The 23,014-nt window shown below is 46.9% G+C and overlaps 1 protein-coding gene across 2 annotated transcripts in view; it reads left to right on the top strand.

Moving 5' to 3' along the window:
• The window catches only part of UBA6 (ubiquitin like modifier activating enzyme 6), a 658,681-nt gene that overhangs the window by 320,613 nt on the left and 315,054 nt on the right, over window positions 1–23,014 (top strand). For both annotated transcript variants that reach the window (XM_085636514.1, XM_085636515.1), the window contains 3 exons: window positions 5,573–5,650; window positions 18,649–18,830; window positions 21,640–21,745. In XM_085636514.1, coding sequence (XP_085492640.1) covers window positions 5,573–5,650; window positions 18,649–18,830; window positions 21,640–21,745 — 366 coding nt within the window. The remainder of the gene's footprint in view (window positions 1–5,572; window positions 5,651–18,648; window positions 18,831–21,639; window positions 21,746–23,014) is intronic.

Raw genomic sequence — 23,014 nt, 5'->3', positions numbered from 1 at the left:
GCTATATGCAACAGGCAACCGCCCAGACTTGAAGCTAATACCAAAAGGGTGAGTGTGCAACAGGCAATCGTCCAAACCATACAGTTGAGCATCATTCAATCTATATCTGGAGGGGTGCGCTACACGCTGCAATCTATGAGTGCCTAGGGAAGAAAAGAGTCTCCCCGGGGCCCCCGGACTGTCAGCAAGTCATGAAGTCGCCGGTGTTCTGCCCTCAAGAATTAAAGTGCGGCCTCCTCTAGAGGAAGGCAGAAGATATTTTGTGGCATAACTTAAATGCTGTCTCGCTTAATTGCCCGGAGTTTGCGATCGCAGTCTACAATGTTAGAGTGGAGCATTCAATTTTAAGTTTTCTACATGCCTAGAACTTCACAGTAATACATATTTTACAACCATATACTTGCGTGTGCAGTCACGAGGCATTGATGATATTGAGTGTAAAGGTACTGTAACATTAGTCATTCAATGTCATCAGCGGTTTCAGGAGTGAAAATTGCCAGTTCACATGAGTCTTGCATGGGTATAGGGTCATCTGAGAGGTCGTCAGCATCGCTGGCCTGATCTTACTGGCTGGAGGTAGACGCGCATTCCTCCATCTACGACCCGCTGACACAGGCCACAGCTTGAAGAGCACCTCGTTGGCCTTGCAGTACTTGGTCTGGATCTGGGCCTGCCTTTTGAGAGAGTTGTAGTTGGTTCCGTTTTTTCCCCCCCTGGGGCGGGGACGGCGGGATGCCTCTCCAGCTGCTCTGCCTTGTGCATGGTCAGGCCGGGGTCCAGTCCCTGAAGGAGAGTACGTATCAAGCCAGTCCTCCACCTCCTCAGATGTTGTGAAAAAGTGCGTTTTACCATTGGCCACTACGCTCAGGCGTGCCGGAAACAATAGGGAATACTTTGGATCATTCTGTCTTAGGCGCCTCTTCACCGCCATGTAAGAGTATCTCTATTTTTGTAAGTGTATCGTGTAGTCAGGAAAGAACATTATTTTTTGAATGTCCACTTGAATCTCGTGTAGTTTCCTGCAATATTGTGTCCCTGTCTCTGTAATTCAACAGACGGATCAAGAGCAGTCTGGGATTGGACCCCGACGGCAGGGGCCTGGCAGGTACCCGGTGTGCTCTCTCTACCACGGAATGCGGAGAGAGGGCCCCTTCTGGCAAGAGGGCGCGCAGCCATGTTTCGACATAGGCGACAGGGTTTCTCCCCTCCGTTCCCACTGGCAGACCTACCACTCGAACGTTGTTGCGTCGGGCTCGGCCTTGCGCATCTTCTCCCCTGTCCCCGAGAAAGTCCACTCTGTTAAGGGGTTGTTGTGTATGCTTGTCAACTGCTGCCACCTGAGAAGTCATTTCCGCCGCAGTAGTTTCAAGTGCATTAGTGCAGTCCGCTAGTTTGCGATGGTCTGCGTGGAGGAGCGTTAGGGCAATGACCGCCTTGCCAATTTCGCTTTCCAGAGCAGTTCGGGTGTGGTTCAAGGTTTCCCCCAGTTTTTCCACTGCTGCCATCTAGCTTGCGTTGTTACGAGAGGTACCAGACCTGATATGATTTTAACAGCCTACACTAGCAACCCTACACTCTTCCTACTCCCTGCTGACGAGAGGCAACAACCTCGAAACACGTGTCCAGGGATGGCTAACGCTACTCTGACTTGCACGCACCACTGAGCATAGGCATACCCGCCGACGCTGACTACAGGGACCACAGTTCATTGGGGTAACACGTTGGTAGGTAAGCAGTGTGCGACCATTTTGTTTAGTTATTTAGTGGCTCCCTGAGCCCCGAGAGCCGACAGGCTCTAGGTTACGCACCTGCGTTGTTACGAGAGGTACCAGACCTGATATGATTTTAACAGCCTACACTAGCAACCCTACACTCTTCCTACTCCCTGCTGACGAGAGGCAACAACCTCGAAACACGTGTCCAGGGATGGCTAACGCTACTCTGACTTGCACGCACCACTGAGCATAGGCGTACCCGCCAACGCTGACTACAGGGACCACAGTTCATTGGAGTAACACGTTGGTAGGTAAGCAGTGTGCGACCATTTTGTTTAGTTATTTAGTGGCTCCCTGAGCCCCGAGAGCCGATGGGCTCTAGGTTACGCACCTGCGTTGTTACGAGAGGTACCAGACCTGATATGATTTTAACAGCCTACACTAGCAACCCTACACTCTTCCTACTCCCTGCTGACGAGAGGCAACAACCTCGAAACACGTGTCCAGGGATGGCTAACGCTACTCTGACTTGCACGCACCACTGAGCATAGGCGTACCCGCCGACGCTGACTACAGGGACCACAGTTCATTGGGGTAACACGTTGGTAGGTAAGCAGTGTGCGACCATTTTGTTTAGCTTGCTGGTTATGTTGTCCGGGGATACTGTATCTGACATTTTGCCTGCCTTAGCCCTGGTTTGTGGGGGTGGAGCCGGTGTGCCAGTCACGTTCAATTTAATACGTCTAACACACAATATCGATCTGGGGGTGTCTATGCGATGGGGCTGATACTAGGGCAGAACTGCATGGTGTTTGAATCTTGAAGTTGACGGGGCAGGGAAAAGCTGACATGACCTGCTAAGGTGCTGGTATGGCGCGCCATGCCTGATCACACACTGGGGCCAACAAGTAGATGATGGGCAAGCACTCACAGGCGCCCAGTCGAGCCGTGGTTTCACGGTCGGGCTCTTTCTCCGTTCCCAGGGGATCACCACTAGCACTGACGTGCCCAATATCGTCTCCCGTATCACCACGTCTTCTCCATCCTATGCTGACATCGTTTAGCCTTCTAGCAGTCACAGCTTTGGGCGAGACACAACCGTGATATCCAGGGACTAGTCCTGGGGTATCGCATCAGAGGCCGGGTCATTTGTGAGTGGTTCAGTACGTGCCCGCCAACCGGGGCCGCAAACCTCTGGTCGCAGGGCAGTAATGTAGTTCTGTCCTCCCCGTAAATCTTGTGGGCACTGGCTAGAGCGCCGCAGGCTGCTGCGCCTGCAGCCCAATTCAAGTGCGGTCACGTGGGGCTACTGCGCCATGCACTTCAAGTTCAGTGGACGGCGGCCAATTCGCCAGGCTGCACAGGACGCCCCACAGGTCAGCAGCGGCCCGCCGGGACCGTAGGTGCACGAGGGCCTCAGCCCAGACGTGGGCCCCCGGCGCAGGCACTCACCACAGGGATCCAGGCAGGCTCTGGTGTGAGCCGCCGATGTCAAAACGGTCCCAGCGGTCCGGTCCGGTGAGGGGCTCATGGTCTCATGGTCAGGCCACAATGCGGATCCCCCGCCTCCATCACTATTTCATCTGCAGGAAAGCAGACCGGCGTCAGCGCCAGAAAGTCTGCTCTAGATCATCAGGCATCGGTTTACCAGGCAGTGCGGCCCTTATAAGATGGAGGCTGGCTGCAGCGAGCGGGCTGAAGGCAGTCGATTGCAAAGTGCGCCACAGTCTAAGGCCCGGTGGGCGCGGCCAATCCCCAGGCTCGCATGAGATCCGCAGTGGCTCGCCGGATCGCAATAGAATCTGCAGGTCTTGGTGCAGAAAAAACAACCCGATCTCTCTGAAATTTACAGCGGGCCACAGTGCAAGTTCAGCAGCTGCTGGGACGAAACTCAGCCTCCGCGGATTAATATGCTCAGATATTTAGCTTACATGGGGAGCCACCGACAGAGCTCTACACAAGCACGTCTTCCTCCATTGCCAGCGTAGCCACGCCCCACAATGGGATAATATCTCATATGATGAAAATAGCCTATAGAGCCCCACACAAGCCCAACCAAAGATTTTGCGTATTGTGTATGTCCTTGTATAAACTTCAGAAGGTGTAGGTTGCGTATCTCTACAAGTTCTCATCGTACACTGCAAAAGGATCACCACAGTGAAGCATCACTGTAATTAGCGTAACTCACCTCCCTCCCCAACTATGTAACTATCAAACAATACTGAGCTCCACTTGTCAGAAGATGTGATACATATACATGTGACTGTCACCTGTCCTCAACCGGACCTCTGATTAATGGAGCCCAGGGGAACTCACGTGTGATGTGCGCCCCCCTCCGCTATGGGGACCCCTACCCTTCAGCATCTTGGGGATGATCTCGTTCCTCCCAGCCCTTCTCTATGAAAGAACAAAGGAGGAAAGCCCAATCGGCAGCAATCGGGTGTCGGCGTAGACCCCTGTTCTCATCCGCCCTCAGTGCCGACTTGTCTGCCCCAGCCTGCGCTCTACTTCCGATCTCCATCTACAGTGGGGTGGGCCATCAGAGGACCTCCAGTGCATGTCTAGGGCTTGTCTAGCCAACCCCAGGGATAAGTGTAGTAATCGTGCGTCTACTGTGGACAATTTTGAAGAGGGTGACAGCTATAGAAGGCAGACCTCCAGCTTCCACTGGTCATCGCTTTCTAGGGTATGTCCCTGATTGGGCATCACTCCCTTCCTCTTTGACACCCAGACAGGACCAGATCATGTGTATATAGTTGGTTCCAGGCTCACGGCAGCATGAGCACCTCTGAGTGGCCAGTGTTAAGGCAGTGTGGTGTCAGGTATGTCATTTGCAGGAAATTGAACTGCGTGTATCGGAAGCGGGTGTTTCTGGGAAACTGTGTGTACCCTCTTTAAAGTTTGAGCTCCTTCATTTTCATGCATCTCTCGACCAATTACCGTATCCCACCTGGCCCGGAGTCTCGCCAAATTCGGCTTTGACTGAAGTTGGGCCGATTTAAACAGCTTGAAGACTTTCCTTCAGGCCTCCAAAAGGTCAGAATAGACTGTTAACGGTCTTTTGTCAGCCAATTTGTCCTTTTTACATTTACTTGACCAACCATTCTTATTTAAATTACCTGTTGTAATGTGTACTCTTAAAGGTCTGGTTCATATGTTTCTAGCCAAGTCTTCTGTAATGCTGCAGTGGGACCTTCAGTTGTTTATCACTTTCCTTATTTGTTCCCCTCCATTTGAGCCAATGCATTGTTCTTTACGTCTCCTGATTCTCAAAACAGTCTTTCTCATTGATAACATCAAGTTGTTACATTAGTAAGCACGTTCTGTCCATCCATCCAATTTACTCCACCTTTTTACTTTGAGCAACATATAAGCTCAGGGGTGGCACTTGTACGTGGCCCTGGTGTCACTTCTGGGGCAGGACAGAGTCTACGCAGATCCGCACAATACCACATGCTGGAGCACAGGAGCAATGCTGAGGAAAGTCTCCAGATTCATTCTGGCACCTGGGGGATATTCACAATTTGAGGAACCTGTGGTGAGATATAGAGTCCACTAGAAAGAGCTTTACGGAAGATAAGTAACATGTTCGACAAGGAGATTTAAACGGTCACCGTAAGAGGCTTACACTTACTCTTTGCTGTTTACTCTTAGCAGTGGTGTTCCTCAGTAACTAAATACCTTGAAAGAATGAGTGAAATTCTGAGAAACGTTGTTTCATTTAATCTTGTGTGACTGTGTCCCAAACACCTGCCACCTTGCAGCTCATCTGAAAACTGATTACATTGAAAACCTAAAACGTAAATCTATCTAAAATGGGTATGTTTTATTAAACTTATCTTTTTTTCTACTTTCAGGTCACAATAACAGATCCCGACTTGATTGAAAAATCAAATTTGAACAGGCAGTTTCTCTTTCGACCACATCATATACAGGTATAATAAATGTGCCAGGCTTATGAGATAACTTTGGGAGGGACCCTTGAAATGTTTGAGTCTCTTGGGTACATTACATTCACAGAACTGTGTTATCTGCTGCATGATCTCTATAGCTGGAGATAAACAGACTAGAAATTTGCATTGCTGGCTTTAAATATTTATTGGGCTAGAGCATATAGGTTTTGGCAATTTCCGAAGAAATCCCATGTGTTTGAATTGTCCCCAGCCTCCCAATTGGTACACAGAATATTTGGAAGCCCTTTGTAGTTACTAGTTCCTACTTGAGATACATTGCCAGGAGAAACAGTGCATGGAGTATGACTGGTACCTCCAACACCTTATGTTTCTTTTATTTATTCCTACAGATACTCACTGGGATTAGTATTATGAAGGAGATTAAGGGTGCTTTCCAGGGTTTTTGAGAAAAGGCAAATGTAGATATCATGCCAGACCTGTGTCAATGGTCTGAAAAACTCCACAGTGGTGTCCCCCTCAACAATTGTATCTCTCCAGGACAATCTTAAGAGTTGTATTCAGTACAGTCTTATTGAGAAGCTCTTGCAGGTCTTCCTGAGTACTTCAAGAAACCATACCTGCTGACCAAAACCATTCAAACAGTACAAACTGAGAAGTGTTTACCATCTTCAGGTACATCGATTTACTTTTCTGAGTATTTGAGGGGCTAGATAAGGGACCAGGACATAAAAAGCTTCTCACAAATGGCATAGAAGTACAAAAGTACTGATACACCGAGATGCATGATTTTAGTTCACTTCCATCTTGAGCTTTCTGTATATATGAGCAGGGTGTGAAATCTCCCGGATGTTTCCAAAAGGCAACTATTGTGTGAATTACAGGTTTTGGGGGCAAGAAGATAAGGCTTTCCTGTTTGGCACAGTCACTAAAATGCCACTGGTTTCAAAGTTGAGCTGTTCAAAGCTCTTGGACAAATTTGTATGATTATCTTATTTTAAAAGACTAAAAATCAGCTGTCCTATAACTGCAGACATTGCTGCGTAATTGACAGCTTAGTGTGTCTGACACGCCTTTGCCCATAACCACACAGCTCATGCTTGCCATGAAATATAATTATTATACGCCACTCTGCTCCAACATCTGCGCGACATCAAAAGTCCCACGCCAAGAGAAAGCACTTCTCCCATGGAAAGTCAGGCATTGAACCACCGAGGACAACACAAAAGACTACCACCTTCAGGGCCTCTTCTGCCTTCGGGCTCTGGCTGACACTGAGAGAAGGCTTCGGAGCCGACGTAGGCTTCACCCAAAGATTCTCACCAACTGACTTGCCCTACCCGATCCAAGGGCACTGAGCATCCTCGCTCACATCCAAACCTGCTGTCCAAGGCACCCCAAAGGTGGTGGTGAAGATGCCATCAAAGCCAAAATCTTGGTCCACAGTCAGATCCAAGGAATCGGAGTTGCAAATTTTGCTGCTTCTTCAGGAGGAGCACGACAAAAGGCAAAAGCTTCCCTTCATCCACTCCGTCCCCAGGTAGATCTTGACAAGGTCATCTCTGCTGAAGCCATAGGAGATACTGCCTCACAAAAGAAGACTCACACTTGGAGGAAAACCTGTTTTGGTTCCCCTTCTGAGCCTGTGCTAATCAAACGCAGGGACAAGGGCACAAGTCCCCTCCATCATGTCCACCTCTACCTCATCCTACTCCCCCACTTCTGCCACCAACTCTACCTCTTCACCACAATGCTCACGTACATGACATACTCTGCATCCAAAAGTGTAACCAGAGGGGTCCCCACACACCTTTTCTTACCTAGGCAGTTCATACAATCCAATCGACCCATGGACCAGCCTTTACTTCCTAGGCCCACTGATGACCACAGGAACGGTTATAATGTTGACCACTCGGATGATTGTGATTTGGACCACTACATGGTCAGGGCATACCTGCCGTATTATACTATGAGCTCATACAGAGAGCAGCTGCATTTCACAAATGCATGCATGTATGTCGTCCAGGAGGTAGAGTACTTCCTTGTGGAGACTTTTTCCCAAGTCTGAGTGGAGAGTGCAGTTTTTGCCCATTGTTGCCTAAGGGCCTGCTTACGTTTGCACCAGAGAACTTTAAGGAGCCAGTTAAAGCAAGGGTGCTGACACCTAGGGATGAGAAACGTCTTAACCCTCAACCAGTGACCCTGTCTACATCAGAAGCTAGGATCCCCCTGACTCCTTGGGGGCCCACACTGCCCACAAAATAACCTCCACTCGAGCTACAGGCAATGCCCCTCTGCCTGATAAAGGGAGTAATAAGATTGATACAGTGGGCAAAAGCATAGCTGTAGGGGCAGCCATGCATTGGTGCATAGCCAATTCTGGTGGTCTCCTCGCCAGATATGACAGGTTCTAGTGCGTGGAAATGCAGTGTTTATCAAACACCTCCCAAAGTGTTCCAGGATGAAGATGGAAAAAATAGTGTCAGAGTGTAAAACCATCTTGAACGCCAATATTAGTTTCATGCTCGATGCAGCATATACAGTAACAATCTAGTGGGGAGCTTCACCTACTTCACTTGACCTGTCATAGCCTTACCAAAGACAGCTGCAAATCTTGCATCAGCAGAGTTCCAGGTAAAACAAGCAACACTAGGGATGCCAAAAGGGGTAACAGCAGGTTCAGGGCCATAGATAGAACTGGTAATAGAGCTTCCACCTTTAACCCCTTCCATGCTCATGACGGAACGATTCCGTCATGAGCATCGGTTGAGCTGTGCTCATGACGGAACCGTTCCGTCATGGCCCCGCCCGCGCTCGAACCCTTCAGCACCGCGGGGGAATCCGCGCAGCGCTGAAGGGGTTAAACAGTGACTTGTCCCATGTCCCCATCTGCCCCCCTCTCCACACTCATCAAATGTTACCTGTTTGGGGGAGGATACAACGTTTTCTCTTTTGCTGAGAAGTCACATCAGACGAGTGGGCTTTAGTAGTGGTTCACCTCAACTACTGTCTAGTACTTCTCACCACTCCTCCCAAAATCCCACCCCACACATGTCCTCAACAGAGACCATCTTCTCCTACTGGGTGAAGAGATACAAGTGTTCCCCCTGAAGAGTCCAGAGAGAGAGTACCTCATAACCATCAGGACAATGGAGTCTCCTCTCTTTATTTCATTATTTCAGAAATGGACTGCTCCCTCAGGCTTATCCTGAACTTCGGGCCTTTTCACAAATACATCCTGTTCAAACTTTTTCATAAGGCTACCATACAGGTCCATCACCCTTCCCAGACAAGGCGATTACATGATGGTGCTAGGCCTCAAAGATGCCTACTTTAACATACCCATCCACACTGCTCATTTCCTGTACCTTAGCTTTGTGATAAATGAACCTAACTACAAACTCAAATTACTTCCTTTCAAAATCACAGCAGCTCAAAGGGTGTTCACCAAGTGCCTTAGCAGTGATGGTTGCACAGCTGTGAAGGTGAAACACTGAAGCCTTCCTCTACCTCAATGATTGCCTGATCAAGAGAGGTGGAAGGTAGCAATGCTGAACCCACATGCAATCAATAATTTCCCTCTTCCAGGGACTAGCAATGATTTTGAAGACCTGCTCAGCAGGACGTATCAACAAGTCAACAAATGGAAACTCCACTAGCGATCCTACACATGACCTTCCATCGTTTAGGCACCTGCTTGCCACCACCCGAAACCTCAACGTCCTCAAACTTCACCTCCAGATAACCATGGTCCATGGGTATTAAGGTTTAAATGAACTGGTCAGGGGCCTTCGCCTATGATTTTCCTCCTCTGACAATCCTCCCATACTTGGTGAAGAAGATGCGACAAGCATCCCTGACATTTTTCCTTGTGACTCCCACATTGGTCAATCTACCCTTGTACTCCCAGCTGCAGGAGTTGTCTGTCAGCCCCCACAAAAGGCTCCACCTCTGGCCAGACTTTCTCACACATAGAGAAGGCCAGATCACGCACCCATACCTCAGACAGCACATTCAAAACAATCTGACATCTGTTATCTTTACACCTGCAGAAGTAAGGCCCCACCTACTCATCAATATATGTCCATCTGGCTGCTGTTGCATCATACATGAAAAACAGAGAACATGAATCTTATTTAGGATTCTAGTAATGAAGGCTTTCATGCAGGGTCTTAAGAGAATCATACCTCCCAGATTACCTCCTGTTCCTTTGGACTACCTTAAGGTAGTCCTCAGAAAGCTCACAAGGCTACCTTTTTAAACTTTACACTCATGCCCCTTATAGGTCCTTTCGTAGGACGTTACCTCCCTGGTGGCCATTACTTCCCTCTGGCACATTAGTGAACTGCAAGCAGTCACCCTAGAAAAACCTTTCATCAGGTTCACAAAGATAGATTTGCTCTCAGAACTAAGCCTTAATTTCTCCCTTAGGTGGTATTGCTCTTACACCTTGAGCAGACCATAGAGCTCCAGTCTTCTTTCCTCAGCCAGATTTGGTAGCAGAAATAGCTCTGCATATGTTCAATGTTAAAAGGGCTCTTGTTTATTCCTTCAGCATCACCAAGAGCATTCAAATTTCGGACCAGATTTTTAAAATTTTATTTTAGAGTTTGCAAAGCCTCGCAAAGGCCACCTTATCTCTATAGCAGGTATAGCAAGATGGATAGTTATATGCATCCAAACCTTCTACCACAAAGCTTAGAAAGTCCTACCTGTGCAACCATGGCTTTCTTAGGTAAAATTTGCTGTCTGACACCTGCAAAGCGGCCAGCACCACACACCTTCACCAAGTACTACTGTGTGGACATCCTACCCTAACAGCAGGCTATGGCTGGCTAGACAGTTATGAAGACTGAGACATCTGCATCATCTGAATGGTAGCCACTGCTTACTGAGGGTAATGCTTTATGGTCCAAGCAGCGCATGTATAGCTACATCCATACATGCTACGAATGCAAAATGTTACTTATAAGCACCTCTTCCTAGCGAGAAGTACTGTAGATTCACATGTGCCCACCGTCCTCCCCAGAAGCACTGTTGCTTGCTGATCTCTCTTTTTGCAACTCTGTATATTGGCATTTATCAGCATGGTGCATACAGTACATCAGGAGTAAGTACATAACACATGACCAGCATCCGGCCAAACTGGCACCAAGTTGAAACATACCCTTAACTTCCCTCCCCAACTTTCCTACCCCCTGACAGACAGTAACATAAGTTTCATGTACTGTATCCAGGTTCCCTGCCACTCCACCTACTTCCATTTCTAACACTTAGAGTGCCCATACACTTCCCTCAGGGACGCTGTCCCCCATGGCGAACCAGATGTAGGGCCCAGACACCATACCTAACCATCCACACCACAAGAACCTCAAAGGTGCTCTCACCAGAGGGCATCCCCCCCCCTCAGTCATAGGCCACTGCATCCCGCCAGGGGTGCCAGATCCTTTTAAACTTGCAAGGGAAGCTCCTAGATCTGTATACCTGCTACTCCCCCCGCATACACATACTATATTTAAATTCCCATTCCCACAGTATTGGCAGGACTGGGCTTCCCCAGCGCCTGGCTATGTCCCTCCTCACCACCGGCAGGGCCACGTTACAGAAGAGCAGAGGATACCTTTCCAAGGTCCTCTCCCCCAGATGCCCACCAGCTGAGGCGTAAGCTGTGTGCGTATCTCCACCACCCCTGTTAGTCCCGACTCCACTTGCTCCCAATACTGCTGTATTAGTGGGCATTCTCATAGTTTATGGAGTAGCGTACCTCCCCGACCACACCCTCTCTAGCAGAGAACAGAGTCGCAACTCCCCAGTCTGTGTAGGTGTTCCCTCGTGAAGTGCACTCTGTAATGTTTTAAGGTGGACCAGGCAAAAACTGTCCCTGATTGTCATGTCCCATGGGTAGCAGCAGCAGACCTCACCCCAGGCATCATCCTTCAGTACACCCAGGTCTCTTTCTCAGTGATTGCTAAGAGGAGTCAAATCAGGGAGGCTGTGAGCCAACAGGCTGGTATACACTAAAGAGATGGCATGTGTGTGAGTAGGGCGACAAGAGTACCCTGTATTCTAGTGGTGATTCCTCTAAATGGTCTTCCAGCAGGGGACCATAGCCTTTAAGAATATGTTGCATCTGTAAGTATCTGAGATCTTGATGGCTGAAAATCTCATATTTGACCTGTAATTCTGGAAAGGTAATCAGCCTGTCATCCCTCCAGACGTCTCCCACTAATGAAATACCTAGCCCATCCCACTTCTTGTAGCCTTCAATATTCCTGAGCCCTTTCACCTTAGTGCAGTCACCAGTGTGACCTTCCCTTTCAACCCATGAGTCTCTCGGCCCTCTGCCAGATGTCAAGCACCAGTGCATCTGTGTCGGAAGCCCCCGCAAAGCCTTCCCCCATACATGTCTTACAGGTATCCCACTGTGTCCATCGCCCTCCTACTTGCCAAAAGAAAGGGCTCATTCTGTCTAATCGGAGAAGACCCATCAATTCACCACCACCAGGTTTGCCACCCAATAATACATCCTGAGATTCGGCAAGGCAATGCCCCCATCCCCAGCCATCCTAGTCAATGTTGTTAGTGTTATACAGTGTGCCCCCCATTCCAAAGCAGCGTTCTCGGGACCTCCTCCACTTACCTAAAAACCTGTCCGGCACTTCATAGGGTGTATTTTGGAGGACCTACAGGAACTTTGGGAGGTATATAATTTTAAACAACAGTGCTTTGCCTAGCAAGGACAGCGGGAGGCTGTGCCAATGACCCACATCTTGCCTTTGGTCCTCTAGAATCCTCCCCAGGTTAGCTCGAAAGAAGTGCTCCCAGTTAGATGTAATATAGATACCCAAGTACTTGCAACACTCCGGTTCCCACCGTACTGGGAAGTCTTTCGCCAGAGGCCACCACTCTGTCAGTAGATATGGCAGTTGATGTGCAACCCCATGTATTCCCTGTAGACCTGCAATATCTCCAGAATGCGCCGTGAGACCAATTGGGCTCCTCCAGAAACATTTGAATGTCATCCATGTGGAGGAATATTGCATCCTTCAATCTTGGGTCCCAGCGCATAGTCCTGATTTGGGAATCCTTCCGGATTCAGCTCACCAGCAGCTCAAGAGCCACAGCAAACAATAGCGGGAAAAGTGGGCATCCCTGCCTGGTGCCTCTCCTAACCCTTATATCTTCTAACAGTACTCCATTCACCCTCACTCATGTAATGCGGTCCTGGTAAAGCTACTTAACCCATCCCAGAAACGAACCATCATTCTCCTCTAATACTGCCCACAGGTACGACCATTCCAGGGATTCAACACCTTCTATGCGTCTAATGACAATATCATCACGGGCTCGTGAATTGTCCCAATGCATACCAAACAGCCAAATACCCGTTGGAGATTGTGATGTGTCGCCCTATGCGGCATACAGTCTTACTGGTCTGCCTTCACCATGGTTTCCATTATCTGCAGCATCCGGTTTGCTAGCACCCTCACCAATATTTTCGCATCCAAATTGATCAAGGAAATTGGGTGATAGAAAGCACACTCCTCCCTTGGCTTCCCTTCCTTGTAGATTGGGACAATCCAGACGCAGGTCTTCTGGTAGCTCCATTTCTGTCTGGCACACCTACAGAGTTCCCTCAAGTGAGGCACCACCTGCGCCTGAATACAACTGGGCCTGGAGCCCAATCCTTTTTCGGTTGGGTGAGGGCCTCCGCAATCTCTGAAAGTGAAATCTCCACTTTTAGGGCTTCATGGTCCTCCTCAGCTAGCATGGGCATTGGAAGATCCTGGACAAAGCCCGACAGACCCTCCCCATCACTGGAAGCATAAGGGCTATACCTGTCACACATGTGCAATGCCAGCAACCAAGCAATGGCGTTCGGTTTCTCCGCTAGGGTTCCATCACTGCCCTTTAGATCCCTTATCCACCAGTGCCTCTCGTCTCATCTCGACAGCCATGTTAATAACTTTCCAGCCTTCTCACCAAACTCAAATCCTGTTTAGCCGGAAAGCGGGCCCTGGCCTCTTTGTGTGCAAACACCCAATATTCCTCCAGGGTCTTCTCAACCTCAGCCGCCAAGTCTGGCATTGGGGCAGCTGTGAATGCTGCCTCTGATTCCACAAATTGTTTCTCTAGGGCCACAGATTCACTCTCCCTCTCTTACCAACATTATGTGAAATCAAATGACCCCTCCCCGTATCACCATCTTGTAGGCCTCCCATAGTACTACCCCAGAGCACATTGTACCCTTATTTTCCTCAAAATACCTTCTAGCCTCCATTACCAACTGTGTCCTGGTGCTTCACTCCATGAGTTCCCAGGTATCTAATCTCCATACCCCTCTCCATGACCCACATGGCCCCTGGCATGTCGCTGTCACCGGGGAGTAATGTGAGATTTCCCTGTGGCAGATAACGCGCTTCCCGGGTGTGGCACCGCGGCCAGGGCGACTGACTCCGGATTCTGGGGATCATGGTTTGATCGCCGGCGGCAGATTAGCCCAGCACCATGTGACTCTGGACAATAGCTTGCTTAATCTTCCCGACGGCCCCCAACGCCTAGAGACCCTTACTGGGGATTGTTCGCGCTTTACAAATGTGGATTATTATTATTATTATTCTCCCCCACCAACCAACCAGTCTGGTGCCTGGGGACTTACAAGTAGTCTAGTGTGAAAAGCGATCTCGGAGCATTAGATCACGCCAGAAATCCGCCAACCCCATAGACCCCAGAAACATTGCCAGCTGTGTATCTACCCATGGCGGTTTCTGGGACTGCATCCCCCTGTTCATGTCCCCACTCACGGTTAGGTTAAGGTCCCCCCCAATAATCGTGAAGACATCTGGTACAGCTACCAACCAGTTCCCCATATGTGCCAGGCCGTCTTGCCTTACCGGTCCCTGCACCGTATTCTAAGACATTCATACCTGTTTGAACATTAATACTGTCAGTAGAACAGCCCCACTCCCCAACTAAAAACCACCCCCATCCCCACATCTTCTCACGGTGAGCGTAAAATTACCCTCCGCCCCTAATACTTGCGGTGCCTGTCATTGTCCCCCAACTATTCATTGAGCCTTCCTGTCTAAGGTATGCAGAACTTAAAACAAGGGGCTGGCAGCAAGCCAGGGCCCGCAATTAGAAACAGTCAATCACACAATCAGGTCATCCGTTATGGGGATCACCACAGCAACCCCTCCTCCTCTAATTCTCCCGCAGTGGCCGAGGACTCCCTATCCATGGTGTCCTTATCAGCATCTTTGTCCACCTTCAAAGTTGACCACCAGTTTTCCACTGACCAAGCTGGCCGCCCTAGATTTCCGCCACTACCCTTGCCCTGCCTATCTCAGATTGGGTCTTGATGGGGGCAGCTTGCGGCCTCCGCTGCTTTGCCCACCTCGGCCTCTGTGTCGTCCAGCTCCCCTTGTTATTGGACGCTGGGCAACCTTGCACTCAGTATCTTTTTGCCTCCAACCAGTCCCAAACTTCTGCCTCCAATCGAAGAAATGAAAGCCCTCTGAGTCTGTGGCATGGAGCTTGGCACGAAACAACAATGCATATTTAAGACCCAGAGACCTCAACTGTTTCTTAACTTCATAATAGGACTCCCTCTGCCTCTGGTCCTTGGTCGTATAATCCGGATAGATGTTGACCGATCTGCCATCTAGCTGTCGAAACCTGTGTACCCTGGCCACTTGCAGGATGTGATCCTGGTCTCTGAATTTAAGGAGCTGTGCCACAATGGCTCTCTCAGGGAACCTGGGAGCTGGAGGCCTTCCCGGCACCCTGTGTGCTTTCTCTACAGTAAACAGTCTTGGCGGTTTCCCTGCTAGCACCTCTGTGCCCAACTAGTCCTCAATGTACAACTCGGTCGACGGGCCCTCTGTCCTTTACGGGACCCCACCAGGCAAATGTTATTACGAAGGGACGACCCTCCAGGTCATCCAGTTTCACCGCCATAATGGCATTTTACACCTCTGACTTGTCTAGGCATGTTTGAGCCTTCCTCAGTATTAGTGTAATTTGTGTGAGGGTACTTTTTGCAGTGCCTACTCTCTGTGCCAGTTTCGTATAGTCGGCCTGCAGCAACCCTATCTCTTCGGTGACCGTATCTATATTGAGTTCCAGGGTGGACTTGGTATCCCTGATTGCTGCCAAAATGGCCGCCGTGTGGGCCCCAGCATCTGGTGAGTCACATCCAAGGGATGGTTCCCTATGCCATCCAACAGGCCCCATGGTTCCCCTTGCCACTCCTGTTTTGTCCTCTTTGCTTGGCCCATCACACAGTCGCTATACTCCTATCTCCTGGTACCGGCCATCAGGGAGAGTACCACCATCCAGAAATCCGGACCCTCTGGCCTCTTCAACCGAACTCCAACAGCGGTTTCCCTTCACCATATCATCCGTCTTGCCTCTCAGCTGACAGGAAAGAGAAGGCCAAGGTCTCACCGTTGCTGGCACACTGCAGTCTGCCTCCAAAACCCAGCCACGCCTCCCTCAACTGCGCGGGCCGCAGCCAGCACTCCAGCCACATCCCCTGGGATGGTAAAAAGAGGGGTGCACACCAGTCCCCAGTGAAGCGCCGCAACCACTGTGCACGAGTACTCTGGCTCACCATTGGAGTGTCACAATCCAGCAACCTGCTCCAGATCACTCAGGGGTGGGTCTCTCCCACCAGTGTTGCTGTTTTTCTACTCCATTGTCATTTGGCTCTAGTAGACCCATCCAAACCCAGGCCTCTTCCAACTCGAGGTGGGTCCTTCTCTGTCACGCTTCTGCGCCGGCTACTACCTCTTCCAGGTATCCAGGTGTCAGCCTCTCTGGCTGCTGCTGCCCTGGTTTCTGCGGACACCGCGGGGCTCTGACCGACCACTGCCTTCTACTGGCACACAAGTCCTCACCCTCCAGGTGAGGGAAGCGCCGCACTGTACCACGAAGTTAGGTACCAGTGCCACCAGGCTGGGCTGCACTCCTCGTCGCCCCAGCCAGCCTCTGCAAGTCCTTCTGGTCAGTCTCACCAGGCAGATTCACTATCAGCCTGCGTCGGTGGCTGTGCAGTAGCTACCCCTCCAGCACCCTCATTTCGATTCCGTCACGATCTTGGATCAGCAGGCGGCGATACTGCTGCTGCTCTTCCTGCTGCCGGGCGGGCTTTCAGACATCGGGGCCCCCAACTCTAGTGTCTACCCAGGCTCGGACAGCCCTCAGGAGAGTCTGGGTTCCTGAAGCAGCCCACAGGGATAAGGATCCCTGTGTTTCCAGACCACCATTTGCGGAGCTCTACAGGAACCCATCCGGCTCCATGCGGCTCAAGGCCACCACCCAGATCTCTTCTTTTATTAAAATGTGTAGCACACCATGCTGTGCTCACTTCCCACTTCATATATATTCTCACCCGCTGTGTGAAAAAGAATCTAAGATGGAGTCAGTGCCAAGGCACATTGTCCTCTAAGCGAGTAGTCATGGCAAATCTTGTTACTTGAATGACTTTTCTTTGAAGCAAAGCACGTTACAAACATTTGAGCCCAACACTAGGTAGCAGGAGTATGCAGAGGATGTGGATCTATAGCACAACATGCTACAAACAGATGCTTACACAGTAGGTAATATTTTCCTTTCCGTCCTCACATGAAACTCCAACTAATGTTAAGATGAAGACTCTGGGTCAGGATTGGTGTGGGGTTGTCTTTGAATTCATTACATATTCCCTAAGGAGTTTGATCTTCTTGAACTGAAGATTGTGGCCTCTTTGGATGACATAGGAAGATTGGTGAGGACCCAAACATTAGTAAGGCCTGCTATCTATTTGTAAACCCACAGTGCATTGGCCACGTACCATCCCTTGCATGTGCATGGGGTAGAAGCCTGCAGCAAAATTATTGGAAAAAAGTGTTAAACTGCGTGAACTTATCGTGGTACATGGAGAATAGGAAAAATACATTTTCCAAAGACAAATATCTTCATTCTGAATGTTTGGAAGTAATTGGACGCACAGAACCAACATTTGAAGCAGACCATCACTTCATATGGTGAGTAAGGTTAGGGCAAACCTTGAACAACCAGGGTGGTATCTCTTGTGGCTATGCACGGAACCAAGAGGACTGGATTAGTATTGTTGGTTTATTTATGGTGTCACCATGAATTCAGTCTAATAGTTTGACTTGATATGAGTTTGTGATACGTTTATAAATGTTTAGGCATTTTAGGTCACTGCTAAATGCGTTAAAGGCCATATTATTTGCATTTGTATGTATATAGCTTTTCAAGAGAGAACGGCCCTGGAATCTGTAAAATCTTCTTCCAAATGTGAATGCTTATGTAGTCTGTAATATATATATAATGCAACTATTTAAAACTCCAGGAGCAGTCATTATCGAAAGAGCAGTAGCATACCATTACTACATCTGTGTCAAAGCACTGCTTGAAGTTTTAGTCTTTAAGGATATCCCAGATTTGCAGTTTACGTGGGCGTGTGTCCCATATGTATGAAATGTGCCACCTTAAAACTCTTATCAGAATATGGCCCATTTTTACTAATCTTAACCTGAGGTGCTATGCTAGGTCTTCTAACCACTCACTGGGGGTGTGGAGAATATACTAAGGATCTGCTCTCTCACAGAAAAAGGCCTACCAATTTTCCTCTATGGGGAAGGGACAAGCGGGGGACACTGTCCCCCTCACTCAAAGTGAATTTTCTGCACCAGTCCACAGCTGGTTGAAATTGACTGGGCGGATGGTAAGAATCTGTTCTACCCATTTACTGCCTGTACTGGCAGAGGGTGATGTCTACATGTGAAGTGGGAATATTTACAGCTCTTTGTGGAGCAGGGAAAAAAACAGTCAATTGTTATAGATTATGATCTTCATTGTCTATGTCAGCCACATCTATAAGAATAAATGTTAACGTTGGGTTTCAGATTTCTGATCTTGAGATGGTGAAGTCATATTGTACGTCAGTTTGCAGGTACTTTTCTGAATTGTTCTTTTGGAAACAGGTCTTTGTTTTTCTTTTATTTTACAAGAAACCCAAGAGCTGCACTGCTGCACTAGCGACCTTGAACATCAACCCACAGCTAAAAATAGACCCGCATCTCAACAAAGTATGCCCAGCCACTGAGAATATATATGGAGACAGCTTCTTCAACCAGCAAGATATTGTAGTAATGGCTCTAGACAACGTAGAAGCACGGCGATACATTGACAGGCATGTCTTTCCCACATCGTTCCCATTTTAAACTTTGCTCCCATCTTGCATTGTTTGTACGCTTAGGACCATACCAAATGCCTTTTTCTAAGCTGTCTAGATAACGCAGCATTTATTTGTACTTTCTCAAAGTGTCCTGGAGTCTCAAAAAGCACATCTAACTTTATTTGCTTGAAACCTGTTTATCTGCACTCAACTTCATTCTTTTTTTTCAGTATTGTTGGGCACTTTCTTCTCAGCGGCCAGAAATAACCTTTGAATGGCTTGTTTAATTACCTTTACATATGGTGGTCTATGAAGTTCATGAAATATAATTCAATGTTTTTATTTTTTTCTTCCAATATTTTTATTTCTAGTTATGAATGAAATTTACCAAATGTCTTTAAATGCCTAAAAAGTTTCACTTTTGGTTTGCAGTGCTTTCAGACATTTTTACCTAAGTAAATTTCTTTGAAAATTTGACAATACTTAAACAATGAAGAATAAAATGAATAGATTTCAACTATAAAGTATTATAAAAAAGATAAATACCATTGTGCAAATGAGCATTTAGAGGGAAAGTGTGTGTGTGTTATTCTTAATACATACTATATTGCACTTTTAACAAGATAATTATCGTATTAATACATATATTGGAACAATAAACAAGTCGGACTCTACATAACACAGCCAAAACATTCGAGCAAGATGAAGACAGTACTGTCAAACATATCCCAGAATTAAAATGAATACAACTATTATTTCAATTTCAAAAAGAGCAACTAACAAGATAATTTATATAAATTGGAGCAAGCTTACCATTTCCCTCGCATTGCAAAAGGAATATAGGCTACCATTAATAATATTTTGAGTGTAGAATGAAAAAAACATAAGATATTTAAAAGCTTGCGGTATTGCTCAACATCCACTGAAAAGCTATGCTTTGTATCTCTTAGCAAGTTATGCTCTTGCAACACTAAGACCAATTGGTCTTAAAAATGAGGGTTTTACTGAAGTAATAACATATATTTCTAGGTATTATAGGAAAAACATTGTAATTGTAATAGAAACCTAAGAACATTTGTTTAATCACTATAATGTTATTCAAATTAAATAAATTAATCATGAAATCTAATATAAATTATGGAAATCATTGAAGAAACTGTAAGTAGCCTGATCTGTTATGACTATCTAGTTTGCCTTGATAAGCCTAATGCAGGTAGTCCACCTTAGGATGGTTACAACTGATCAGAAAAGGCATTCATATACATTAGCAGCAGTACATCAAAGTTAGCTGCTGGGTTTTTAAGCATATTTTTGTAGCATTAATGTGGACCTTTTTCTGCTAATTTTCCTACAACTGAATACCAATGTATTATTTAAGTTGAGAGCTCTGCTGAACTCATTACAATTTACACTGTGCCATAATTTACAATATATTCCATTTTCCCCCACTTCTTTTTCATTCTTGCATTAATTTGTGTGGCTTACTTCTTCAGCTTCGCAATCTCCATCCACAGATGTTCATTCCTACAACTTTTCTTTTGCTCCCTTCCATTTTGCCATTGCTTTTTATTATTCCTTTATTCTCGCTCACGTCGTCTGCTTTCTACAATTCTGTCTTAACAAGTGCTCTGTTTTCTGGGGGGTTTTGGGTCTTGCGTTGGCTTGCTTTTTTTCTACAAGAAATCATTTTCTCAGTGACATTCATTATTCCCGATCTATATATCTGCTTTGATCAGCAAATCTGTTTAGTTTCCAGATCCACTCACTCGAGGTGTGGTTGAAGTATTTATTGAAGATCAGCAGATAAATCTTCAGTAGTACAACAGGGCCCAGGGGAACCCACCAACTGACTTTACGTTCAAGTGACAACTCATGAATTCCAAAGCAGAATGAACACACAATCAATCCTGTAACAGCGGAAGCTTTACATAATAGTAAGAGAAGCCAGAGATAACCTGCAAGATGACAACATGCAGGATGCTACACATCTCTTTCCCTTTAAAAAAAATTAATTAAAATAAAATTACTGAATAATTAGAAAATAATAATTATAATAGCAATAAGACTCACCAGGTGTACCTACTGGGTACCTTGACTACCCGAGTACTTCTCAAAACAGCATTATGGTCACCACTCAATTTAGACATTTGATTGTTAGAGACCTTCGTCTTGCTTTTGGTAGAAATTGATTCACTTGTTAATTTAGATTTTTGATTGTCTTTAACAGAGACAGTTCTGTTGTCACTGATAGAGAATATTTTGCCCCCTACCACAACATCTTTATTTTCCTTAGCTATTCTTCTTACACTCCACCCTTGTCCATCTGACACACGCACAGCATTGCCCCTCACCTCGATGACTCTTGACAGCGGCTCTAAACTTCGCAAATCCTTTCTACAGTAGTATTGGCTCTTTAATGCATATCCAGTCACCTATTTGAATTTTCATTGTCTTGGTCTTGTTGAAGTTTGCTCTAGCTCTCATATTTCTTTGGCAAGAACAGTTCTGGATTTGTCACTCATTAACTTTGCTTCACCACTATCTGTAGAGACATCACGTCCCTGACCTTTCCTTTCCATGATCCAAAGAGGACACAATATCTAAAGCACTTACAATTAAAATTTATATTACTCTTGTATGCATAGCTTCTTAAATCTGTTCTGATTGATTATAGTTCATTTTTTTTATAAACCTCCAGCTGGGAAATTGGATTTATTTGAGATTTGAGGGCTGGTGGGACGGTGGTATTTAACACTGAGGAAACTTCATGGAATTTTTACCATCTGAATTGTTTTTCGATTTTTGTTTGTTTTCAACTTGACAGTCGTTCAGTAGCAAACCTACGTCCCCTGCTAGATTCTGGAACAATGGGAACCAAAGGTCATACAGAAGTTATTGTTCCTCATCTCACTGAATCTTACAACAGTCATGTAAGTGTGCAAGCAGCCTTATTTCAGAGGTTTACGGTGTATACTTACTGTCCACATAGGGACCTTGCTTAGTTTACAAAATGCTGTGGTACATCTTTTGAGACCTGTAATGACTGGTGTAGGAACGTTTCAGGTATTTCGGGGCAGACGGGTTAATGGCCTCAAATTGTGTCAATCGGAGCCTTGTACCTCTGATGTCCTGTGGCTTAGCCTTGCCCTTAACCCAAAACTGAGCAACAAATACACCTGTTTAACTTTAGACCCTCAGGGTAGTGGAGCAGAGCAGTTCAAAGCTTACTCAGGGAGATGATGTGAGGTTAGAACCTCAGAGCCCAATATACCCACCAATGCATGTCAATAACTAAATGTTCAGTTAGTTCTCAGTCTTTAAAAAAAAGAGTTTTACATACAACACACCTAACAAAATAGCACACATAAAAGCAATAAATAGCACACATAAAAGCAATATGTGCTGGAAATAGTGATCACCTTCAGCGAATAATGGAAAAACATCCTGGAGTATTCCCATGGGACAACCTCTTAGTATTCCTTGTGCACTAGATCATCATAATCAGTTCTTGGTGGCCTCCTGTACAACGATTGGCATTGAGGGCCAGTACTTTGTGATTTTCCCTCGCATTAACAATGACTTTATTTCCTACCCCCTCACTCCCCTGGGTCTCCTGTGTATACACAATACCTTTTTGTTGTCTGTTAATTCCTTTGCTGAAGATGAAGGTAGTGCCGCTCGATGTGGTGTATACTTCATTGCCCACATTGCACAAGGAGGGGTGCTCTTACTCCTGCCCTTCAGACTAGTATGTAACAGGTGACTAATGCATTGGTGCGATGTACCAGGTAATAAGAGGTTCAAGCCTCTCTCTTGGTATTGTTTTCCTTCAGAACTCTTGATTTCTCTTTCCAGGGCACTGCAAACTCTGGTCCAGTCCCAGCATCACATGGCACTTGATCTTGCAGTGGAACTCAACAGAACACAGTTTCCTCAGTCACCTTTTTCCATGATGGTACAAAATCTCACTCTCATTACGAGAAGCCTAAAACAAGTATACTGAAGAAAGCAAGGCGGCCCCACTTAACTAGCTGTTAGCCTTTGCGGAGTAGGTCTTACAATGATCAGTGATCTAGGAAAAGGCAGCGGAAACTCCATAAGCTTCAAAGGGTCCTCTCCTCCACATCCAATTTATGACCCAAAACTAAGGATCATTGGAATGTCATGGAAGCCCGCAATTCACATCTGCTGCCTGGGAT

Source organism: Triturus cristatus, chromosome 2_1 (assembly GCF_964204655.1).
Source record: "Triturus cristatus chromosome 2_1, aTriCri1.1, whole genome shotgun sequence".
Lineage (NCBI taxonomy): Eukaryota > Metazoa > Chordata > Amphibia > Caudata > Salamandridae > Triturus > Triturus cristatus.
Note: the sequence above shows the minus strand (reverse complement) of the source record. Positions and strands in the feature narration are given on the sequence as shown.